This window comes from Salmo salar, chromosome ssa06 (genome assembly GCF_905237065.1).
Source record: "Salmo salar chromosome ssa06, Ssal_v3.1, whole genome shotgun sequence".
In the NCBI taxonomy this organism is placed as follows: domain Eukaryota; kingdom Metazoa; phylum Chordata; class Actinopteri; order Salmoniformes; family Salmonidae; genus Salmo; species Salmo salar.
Window position 1 is genome coordinate 60432718 of NC_059447.1, and position 11436 is coordinate 60444153.

General features: G+C 41.1%; 1 protein-coding gene across 1 annotated transcript; it reads right to left on the minus strand.

The window, feature by feature from the left end:
- Positions 1-40: 40 nt before the first annotated feature.
- stx7 (syntaxin 7) lies at positions 41-7875 on the minus strand. The gene is given in 10 exon segments (NM_001140667.1): positions 41-348; positions 476-558; positions 950-1022; positions 1267-1369; positions 2910-2959; positions 3041-3178; positions 5146-5236; positions 5359-5428; positions 5681-5794; positions 7830-7875. Coding segments are annotated over 9 exon segments (789 nt in total). The 5' UTR covers positions 5766-5794; positions 7830-7875; the 3' UTR covers positions 41-252.
- Between the last annotated feature and the right edge of the window lie 3561 nt (positions 7876-11436).

The following is an 11436-nucleotide window of genomic DNA, read 5'->3' on the forward strand; positions in this document are numbered from 1 at the left end:
CAAATTTGTGCACACAATTTGAGAGAAATAAGCATTTTGTGCATATGGAAAACGATTCTGGTATCTTTTATTTCAGCTCATGAAACATTGGACCAAAACTTTACATTTTGCGTTTACATTTTTGTTCAGTATAGTAAAGTGACAGCTGTCGCATTTGTCTTCATTTTACAAGCAATGGCCTTGAGACTTGTAACTCAAACTTAGTCCTAAAGAATCATGAAACCAGGACCAAAGTGTGTGTGAAAAGCATCATCATCCTTTAACTGATGCCCAGATGATTAAACCAACGACAACAGCAAGTACAACCAGAACAACAATGAGAATGCAGATCTTCTTTCTAGATTTGCGCTGAAAGGGTCAGAAGAAACACTTAATGTGATACGCAAATTGATTCGATGCAGTGTTGTAACAATTTATTTACTAATTTAATTGAATAATGATGGAAATTATTCTTGAATAAGTACATGTTACCTACCTGATAGTCTGCAGCCTGTGCTAACTGCTGGGTGGCATTCTGAACATGAAGGTCTGCAGTTTCGACATTGGCCTCTATACTGTCTAGGGGTATAAGAAAATACAGTGAAAGGGTCATTTTCTCACAGAAGTTCACAGTATAGGTTTAAGGTTTTGTTAACTTTAACGAAAAGTTGGATGTTTACTTCAGAACACTGTTACTTTTGACTTGTACACTATGACGATGATTCAACTCTCAGAGGATGTCAGTTTTAACACCTTGAATTGATCCTCTGAGTGTTGTGTGACATATTTCAGTGTGTGTGTGTGTGTGTGTGTGTGTGGCATAGCCGTTTGTCATCCTCTGTTCCCAGAACACTCATTAGACTCTTCTCCATAAAGGCTCCTAAACATGCAGTATGTTGTCAATGTTTTGAAAGTGGAAGAGTTTGATGTATTCAGAAGTCGAGGTGTAAATGACTGCATGGATGCTTACCGATCATGTCACCCTGCTCATGGACCATCATTCCCAAGTCCTTAAATATTTCATTTATATCTGTAATATCAGACTGAAAAAAAGTAAAACCATGCATTGAATACACAGAATACATAAGATTAAATAAACTGGATAGAAATCCATTACGTATGTGTGATTTGCAGGATAGCATAAGGTGTGCTTACTGTATGGCTTACTGTATACATTTATTGAAAGGCAACCACTGTAATTTGGAGGAACAATAGACCTCCTACAAAATCTTAATTCAACCCTGAATCTTCCACATTAATCGAGTAACAATAGGTGAGTGCTGTCACCTCTAGCTGTCTGATGGAAGTCTCTCTCTCCTGGATGAGCTGCAGGTCTTCCTCTGTGATGGCCACCTCCTGAGACTGTGACTGGACCTGGGCCTGCCCCCCACTGCAAAGTCAGACATGGGAAACACGGTCAACCACCCAAAGCAAACACTCACCTCCCACTCGGTCAGGCTGGGCCAGAGAGAGATGGGCCTGAAAAAGACTGACATGATAACACTAAAGTAGATTGTTCGATAAACAAGCAGACCAGTAGCAGTCTGAGAATAGTAAACTGTGGGTTTTGTATGTGAACATTCATTTGATGGTTAAAACCCCTGTAGGTGTAAGCCCTTACATCACAATACCTACTAAGCTAACATATGGAATTGTTTTAATATGGTCATAAAATGTAAAATTTAACCATTTGATTTGGAATTTTAGGACCCCTGTAGGTATAAAAGAAAGATATATAAAAATATATATTTGATGAAACATTGAATTTGGCCTCAACGCATTGAATAACACATTCAGAAATGGAAAAACAGACAGATAAAAAAAATAAACCATAAAGGAACAAGGTTTTGAAGTGTCTGTCCTATATCTCAGAGAGACATAACAACATTTATTTGACCCCCTATTCGCTTTTTGCAATTTGTACAGCCCGGTCATGGGTTACCGTCAGACGACTCCCGTAGACCAGATGAACAGAACCTTTGTGTTCGTGAGAGTCTCCCCTTTCGTTTATTGGTGACGTATTAGTTTGTATCTCCAACGGTTCCGTCTGGATGGTCGGTTTTGTGAGAAGACCTCTTCGAAGTCAGGATGTCCGCGACAGAAAATTCAGACAACTGCCGTAAAACATATAGGATGTCGTAGAGCAAAACAACCAACGCTGCCGTGATCGTGAGAGTCTACCTTTACGATAGGGGTGACATTACGGGGCGTTCGAGACAACTGGAATTCCAAGTTCGATGACCGTTCCAAAAGATTTTTCCCAGTCGGACCTAGTTTTTTCAGAGTTCCCAGTTGTCTTGAACGCACTGAAGTCAGATTTCCGAGTTACCGGTTGTTTTGAATGCGGCATTAGTTTGTAGCTCACACGGTTCGGGTTTTACAGCCAATTTCATGACGATTTTCTTGTCCGGATCCTCTCATGTGTAGAAAAAGGCAGCTTTCACAAGCCCCATGTCATGGAATAGGTGCAAACGTCATAATGGCGGAGATGCGATTGAGCTGCAGGCTCTACAAGAAATGGTAAGTCTCTAGCATAGCGGAGCTTCAAATCAACTTTAGGGGGTACAGAGGAGCAATTCGTAGTAGAACAAAAGGTTGACCCTACATAGTTACAAAACAGGACATTAAAAATAGAGCTAAACCCTAATAGACCAAATAAATATTCTCTCCACTGTTTTGGTGTTGAGAAAAGAAGATGTTTACATCCTTCACAACTGTAGGCAACAATAATTGAATCAGGATTATAAACTCTGGGTAAATCCACAAAATAGTGTGTCTACAGCGGTTTCTTCCTCTGTAGTCAGGATGCAGTTTTATGTGGGGACAAACATTGGGTTGTATTTAGACAGCTTGCACAGTATGTTTAGTGCAGCATGTCTGTGCACTACGGCACTCAAAAGAACTAGACCACTGAAATGTTGAACTCTGACCTTTCAAAGGGGTTTCCATTTCCTCCAAAGCTGTTGTCAGGAAAGCCACCCTGAGGGGGGACAGAACAGTCAGCCTGATGCACTCGCATTTCAGGTGCGATTTGATTTGTTTGTGTAAAGCATTGACTAACCGACACTCTGGACTCGGCACGGACTCTGGCAACAAACTCCTTCTCTTTCTGAGCAGCCTGCCTCTGTGTCTTTTGGAAATTGGCCAGTGCATTGGAGAAGTCGTTGATAAGGCGATCTTTCTGGATCTTTCTCTGGCGCTAGAAGAGGTAAACAAATGAACAAACATCACATACTGTACAGTGTAACGTAAACTCACCCCATTCCGTACAAATGTGCGCAACCGCGACATTCAAACGAGGCTACAAAGAAAACTAATGGGACTGTAGTGACTGTGTTTACTTCAAAATCTGGGGTGTGGACTACGGTTCTATTCAAGCGTTGATCGACATGGTAATAGCTCTATAGTATTGGAGAAAAGTTGAAAAAAAAACGGACCCTCCGTTACATCGTGACGTGTCATGCCGTAACATACAGCACGCATAAAGGAACTATTTCTGTCTTACAATCTCTTTCCACCAGGTGTAGCACTTCTCTCATCGTTTAAAAACAGGAAATGGACAGTGACGGGGGTAAGGGGGGGATACCTAGTCATTTTTTTGCATCATCACTGTAAGCGATCATGACTTTCAAAGCCGCTGTTTACTTCTGAAGATCACTTTAGCACCGCCCTAAAAACCCAATTCAACACAAACCTTCAAATAGGTACGTGATGACATTATATAAACTCTTTATGTTTTATTTACATTTTAGAGGTGATAAGTTGGACAGATCGAGTGAAAAAAAAGCAGTTTTCCCACACATCTCCTCTCCTCCTCACCATCACGCATTAGTTTCGCTTCCCCACCCGCCATTTTTAAAAAGACCCGAAGGAGCTCATTGCCTTCTTGAATCATGCAGAAACAGGCAGCGTGGAGGTCATGTCATTAATTTTGTTGGAAAGGGGAGAAATTGTGCTTTACAATGGTATTGACATTACAGTTGATCTGGAAGTATTACGTTTTTGGGGCGTTAAAATAAGGTAAATTGTACGGACCAAGGCGATGTACAAAAGTGAGTGAGTTTACGTTACATGATACTGTGTCATAGCACTCTTCAACCGATTGACAACTATTCTTAGGACTTCTGTCTCAGGCCACTACACCCTACTTTACATAAGATGTTAGTATTTCACTTCTGCTTATTAAACATATTTATATTAATCTTGTTAGCAAGAAACAACTAGAATGCGTTTGCAATTAAACCAATCATTTTCTTTCCATTGTCTAAATTTGGGCTCCCGAGTGGCTCAGCGGTCTAAGGCACTGCAACTCAGTGCTAGAGGCACTGAGTTGCCTCTAAAACCATCTAAGACCATATTGAAAAACAGAAATTGTGGATGTTTGTAAGAATTTTATTATTCCTGCCAGTGCACACATGGCATGCGTTCCAGCCATTCCTTATGAACTTTACAAGAATGCATTCATTTCTTTCTTTACCACACACAAGCACAAATTCCTTCAACATTGTGGGATATCTGCTGTCAGGAAAAATGTTCATGCTGTGTGCCTTGGGCCTTCCTTGAACAAGAACCCCCACAACTACAAAAACAGGAAATAAAGGCCCAATGTGCTTAAGAATAGCACACCAGCTGAATTTATAAATAAAACGGGCTACCTTACAGTTTCCTGTTATAGTTCATTACACAATGTAATGGAAAAGTGTTAATTATTTAAAGAATTACATTTTGAGAAGAAATTCTTATCTAATGTATTGAGTATGCAGGGTAAATTGAATGACAGGTGGCTAAAATAAAAGATGCAAAAACAGCATGTACATTTTTTTTTTTATATTGCAGGGTTTAAATGCTTGCCTGTAGATGGCGACATGTGCTGTTTAATGACATGCATTCTTAAAAGGTGAACGGAGGACACTACAGGAACTGTTTGTGTGTTAAGAGACTCACAAGGAACAGGTAATCCAGGGACCAGCTTGGACAGGACAGGCCCGCCCACCTAACATGTGACCAATGAGCACTGAGGTGCTGTTCACATATTAATGTATGAATAACATTCTGTCTGCTATTGGGCATTACACTACACGTTCAACGCAGTGCACACAATTCCTATACATTTTGTTGCTTGCTGTAAATTAAGTTGAAGCAACCGTACCAAAAAAAGTTGATTACCTGTTCAGTTGTGACAGGCAAAGAGCCAAATTCCTTCACACATCGGTCTGTTTCTTTGGCAAGGTGGTTGACATTTTGCTGTTTCTGCTGCCTACAATTGAAAAGTCAAAAGTGTCATTTAGATAACATTCCACAGAAATACACATACCAGCATGTAATAACTTTAAAAGCTACACACTACAAGAGCCCTCTTCTGATTAAAACAGAACTCACAGTTGCTGTCTGAGCTCAGTAGTGTCTTGTGGTGTTCCCAACTGATTCACAATTCTCTGTATTTCAGATGCTGGTAGAAACAGGGCACAAATGTTGTGACAAAACAATAACAGTACGTGTGTTCACTCAATAGGAAAAGTGTTCAGTTTGAAAGTTAATTCAAAAGAAATGATGTAAATGAGGTATATTAATACTTTTGAGTCAATCCCCAGGCCTCACTTGAGAAGTATAGTAGCCTACAGGCCGACTAAATTCAGAGGATATGACAAAACTTGTGTACTGATTTACATGTGTGCACAGTTTGACCATATGTCTCAATTACTTTGTTGTGTTATCTTCTGGATGTTGGAGATTATCGTCTGAGTAAGCACATTTGGGTCCCGCACTTTTCCGTACTGGTAGGCCATGGTTGACGCATTGGGAGTCTCCCGAAGACCTTGAAATATAAAATGTTACAAGTATTGTTGTAGGTCAGTCACTCACACAGCTTCAGTTCATTCCACCTGCTTTTGGCATTATGTACACCCCTTCCCCTAGACATACTGTAGTGCGTCACCAAAGCGGTAAAAATCCCATTTGCTTGTATAAAATTGTTTTAAAATGAATAAACCTACATATTGTATTCATGAATATTGAACATACTCTTACCGACAGCCTATTATTGGTAACAAATGAATTCACACAGGGTACATTCTGCAATGTACCCTGTACCAAGTACACAATATACCAAGTACACAGGGTACATTCTGCATTCATCAGCCTTCCACTCAGATTAGATAGGCCTTCAAAGAGGCTAGGCATAGATGTCAGCTCAAAGTCTAATTTTGATTTAGCCTACATTTGGTTGAGTTGTCAACTAACATGAATTCAAAGTGAACGTAACAAAAAAAATGTCACCATGTAACTGGATTTAGGATAAAAGTTTGGGTGAAAAGACATTGTGATTACATGGGCTGCTTTATATAATTAACATTTCATTATTAATTTTTCCATATTTTCTCATTGTTTCTGTGATCAAAAAATACAATTAACATTTAAATGAAATTCTTTTAAGAGTCCTGTGTAGTATTTTGATAATTTGTGCAAGGCAATTGATAAGCATTAAAAACTTTGTGGATGGAGCCTCCCGAGTGGCGCAGCGGACTAAGACACTGCATCGCAGTTCAAACTGCATTGCTACAGGATGCTGGTTCGAGACCCGTGCTGGCCGCAACCCGGGAGACCCATGAAGCGACGCACAATTGGCCCAGCGTTGTCTGAGTTAGGGGAGGGTTTGGCCGGTCGGAATGTCCTTGTCCTATCGCGCTGTATCGACTCCTGTGGCGGGCCAGGTGCACAGACGCTGACACAGTCACCAGGTGTATGGTGTTTTATTTAGTGGATGGGTATAATTTATATGTATAAAATGTATAATAATAATAATGTTTAAAATTACTAAAATTGGGTAATTTTGTATGCGTTTATTTAAAATTTGCATCGGGCTGCTTCTGGGGGGATTCTGTAAGATGCCAGCAAAGTCGGCTGAATTCGGGTAGACAGAAACGGCCCGATGTACTTGGGCCGATTCTGGGCAGTCATTCATTTTGATTCCGGGCCGAGTCCGACACCCGATTGCGGGCCGATTCGATCAGTTCCGGCACCCCGGAAGAGGGCCGATTACTCATTGCTAGCTGGGACCAGTCCAGTCCGTGGTGGTAATGCACCTTAAAGTTGGTTGCCAACGTCATATAAAGTTCACAGAAGAAGAAGCGATAATTAGAAACTAAACTAGGTTATGCTTTTTATCTGTGGATTAATTGTTGGAGTAGAAAACACACGATTTTGTGCTGACTCAATTCTTCAAAGACCCAGAAAAAAAAGGACCTTGTGCATTTCAGGTAAAATAAAAACCCAGTGTTTATATCCCAGGTCAAATTAGTTAGCAACAGAAAGCTAGCAAGGTAAATGACCATGACTGTTTCATGTGTTTCGACTGTCTGCAAATTCATATAGTTTGTTTTGATGTCAACCTGCGTGTCTTGATCGCGTCTGGTGTGGATGGACAAAATCAACATGCGTGCGATTGCGCATGCGTGCACGATCTAGTCACATGAAAACGCTCTCAACCCGAAGAACGAGGCCAGAAAGATGCGGAAATACAGAAGCCTGAATAACCTGTCTCCATTTGCGACTTATGTCATCATATATACATTTCGTCAAACGCAATAGACGTGAATTGTAAAGTACCATGTGAATTTATATCAGGAAATACTGCAGTGTACAGAGGTAAAGATACATTGTTTCTTCAGTTGCACAAATGCTGGCAACTGTTTGTGAACGCAGACTATAAACATTAGCATTCCTTTAATTAAGGTCGCATGAGTTTCAGCTTAATTGTCGCTTGTCGACATTTCCAAATTATTGCATGCCCAAACATTGCTTTTGTCAAATTTCGGCCAACACTAAATACTTGTTTTCCATGTTTCGTTTACCTTAGTTCTGTCTTGACAGTCTGCCCCGCTTGCACTCTGCTTCCTTATCTGTGTGTCATGCTTTTTAGTCACATGATCTGCTCTGCTTTACAGGGTACCGGCGACTTTTGGGTGCAACATCAACTATTAAACCAAAGACGATAGATTTTTTTTTAAATCCAAAGATACATTTTATGACCTTTTTTGCACTTTATTCTACGGCACATCAAAATTACAATAAAAGATCAACAAAAGAGTTAAACGATTTCTAAGTCAAACACTGTTTGACAGAAAAGGCCAGGCAAATGTTGACAGCAGTAGAATGAATGTGTGCAGAAGAGGTTTCTCAAATGCTTCTAATCATGTGCCTGCTTGAACACACTATCCAAAGTAGGCAATGTCATTGCTTAGATACAACAACAAAAAAATTACCACTGAACGACATACAGTACATTTATTGACATGAATCCAATACAAGCAATATTCTGGGAAGTAAATTCCCTGTACCAGCCATCTGCCCCCCCCCCCCTAAAAAAGGGCCATCATGAAACATTGTAAAATTGTTTGCAATAAATTAGGTACACACTGATCACACATAGTTTTACATAATAGTGATGTAGCTTTACAATGTCCTAGCATGTAGTAGTAAATATATTTATATAGGAGGAATTTTTATTCAATATTTTCAATGTGACAATGAGATTAAGACATTTTTGGAACCAATGATAAAACAGCAGGGGCACAACTTTCACTGGAGTCATGTCCCTCCCGGATTCTGAAATTGCATTTTTGTCCCCCCCCCCCAGTTTTATCATTGCAATGTGATACAAAAAGTGGCAACGGTGTGCTTTAGGGATCGGCTGGATTTAGGACCATGTGAAGACCACAGAGTGGGCTGGAGGCCAAATATAAGATCAGAGCTATTTTGATAGATGTGTGGCAGAAGAGATGGGACTCTGAGCCCAAGGGCAGCATTTATATGCTCTCCAAAGAAAGGACATTGGACCAAGATTCAAAGGTCAGATTAGGAAGTAAGTGTTGGTTTTTGCTCAATTTGCCCATAGGACATTGCACATTGAACTCGTCATTGCATCTGGTTGGCAAGCATGTTAATGGTTTGTGTCTGGAGTGTATGGTCGATGAAACGGTGGAGCATGTGTTGTTATATTGTTGTAAGTATGTTGAAGAGAGGGAAAGCTTGAAGTGTAGGGTCATTGAGGTTGGATGAAGTTAGCATGGCTCTTTTTTTATTTTCTCAGAAGTACTGAGTTAGGTAGGACGATTTAGAAATGTTGTAAACTGTGATTGACCACACACTCCCGCATAGTAGGTGGCGGCATGCACTTTTAACGTTTGTTTGCGGACCGCCATTATATCATAGAAGAAGAAGGCTGTGTGAAGGCAAAGCTTCTGGAAGGCTGGCTGGACTAGCACAGGAGAGTTGGGCATAGTTCAGTGTGTATATGTTGTGCTCTTTCCAGAAGTTGTAAAAGCAAGCAGAGTAAACTGATGTAGCTGGCAAGGTAACTGCTGTTTAACAGAAAACTAAACTAGTGTTTATTCGCAGTGCTGAGCTATTACTGTAGCTGACATGTACAGTAACGTTAGCTAATGTTTCATCCCTTCTCGACTGAGGTGAATGAATTAGCTACGCTAGCTAGTAACGTTAGCTTCCACAGCCAGGTCAGCTCTAGCTAGCTACTGTATCTGTCAGGTGGCTATTATTACTATCTAAAGGCTGTTATTTGTATGGAAATGTTTTGTAGCCTTTGTTTTGTCCCGTTTCAACAGAAGTAAATTCACTTTTGCCAGTTGATGTACCGTTAGAGAGAGTTGGCCAAAAGTTGGCTAATGTTAGCTATTCTTTTGACCTATATCACACTTGACCTGAATCAAACAACGAAACTATCAGCCAAACGATTGAAGACTGATATTCTGATGTTTGTTCAGTGCAATGTGAGTTTTTATTAGTCTGTATTGCATGTCATGTTATTGATTTGTCTGTTTTTCCCTAGCTAATTCCCTACTTTTCACACCGACACAGTAATAAACAGCTCTGACGTTACAGGCCTGAGTGGGACCAATTTCTTCATGCTGCTCCCACCTGCACCTGCAGTTTTTCACACCGCACCCTGCCAGTGACAAGAACTGGTCCCAAACCCAACTGCAGTCCCACAATGTTATTTTAGGTGGATGTGACGCACCTCACTTGCCATCCATGATCACAGCAATTTTGCTCCCTATAGGCAATATCAAATGTGCAAAAATAATAAAGTTAAATTACCAGAGATTCTCACATGGCCCTTACTGTATATAAGGCTATCTGTATTACTGGGCTGTATCAGCCAATATGATAGATGTAGTTTGAAGAGGGCAGAGTTGGAGAGACTTGCACTTTCTCTTGAGCTATATTTACAGCCTACCTTTGAGAGGTGGGAAGATTTTCAAATGGAGAAATATATCAATATTTATTTATAGGCAATGTAGTAAACTATAGCCTAATCATAGGCCTATTTAGGAAGTACATTTCCTTGGAAAGATAACTGCCCCATGCTTCTCCGCCCATTCATAGGCAATAGCCTACTCTATTTAATTGAGAGCACACGCGCACCTGATCTTGCAGGTATGGCTACTGAACTTGAAGCAGCAAGAATGATGACAGCGACACTTGCTATGTTTTGCATAGGCCTTTAGGATATAGCCTACCTTTTTAGGAGGACGCTTTGCAGGCAGAGACAAATAAATGGGTAATCAATACTTGTTGAAAATAAGAAGGCGCAATACTCACTCACCATAGTAGCCTAACCTATGTGCACGTTGTGCCTTTTTCTTTTCAATGATGATTACATTTTTTGATTGCACTTCGACTCACGTTTGTTGAGCGCCCTCCACTTCTTTCCATTGTCAATATTTATTTACAGACACTGTAGGAAACTACAGTCTAATCATATTTGGGCTCCCGAGTGGTGCAGCCGTCTAAGGCACTGCATTTACATTTACATTACATTTACATCATTTACCAGACGCTCTTATCCAGAGCGACTTACAAATTGGTGCATTCACCTTATGATATCCAGTGGAACAACCACTTTACAATAGTACATCTATATCTTTTTTTTGGGGGGGGGGTTAGAAGGATTACTTTATCCTATCCCAGGTATTTCTTAAAGAGGTGGGGTTTCAGGTGTCTACGGAAGGTGGTGATTGACTCCGCTGTCCTGGCGTCGTGAGGAAGCTTGTTCCACCATTGGGGTACCAGAGCAGCGAACAGTTTTGACTGGGCTGAGCGGGAACTGTGCTTCCGCAGAGGTAGGGGGGCCAGCAGGCCAGAGGTGGATGAACGCAGTGCCCTTGTTTGGGTGTAGGGCCTGATCAGAGCCTGAAGGATACGGAGGTGCCGTTCCCCTCACAGCTCCGTAGGCAAGCACCATGGTCTTGTAGCAGATGCGAGTTTCAACTGGAAGCCAGTGGAGTGTGCGGAGGAGCGGGGTGACGTGAGAGAACTTGGGAAGGTTGAACACCAGACGGGCTGCGGCATTCTGGATGAGTTGTAGGGGTTTAATGGCACAGGCAGGGAGCCCCGCCAACAGGGAGTTGCAGTAATCCAGACGGGAGATGACAAGTGCCT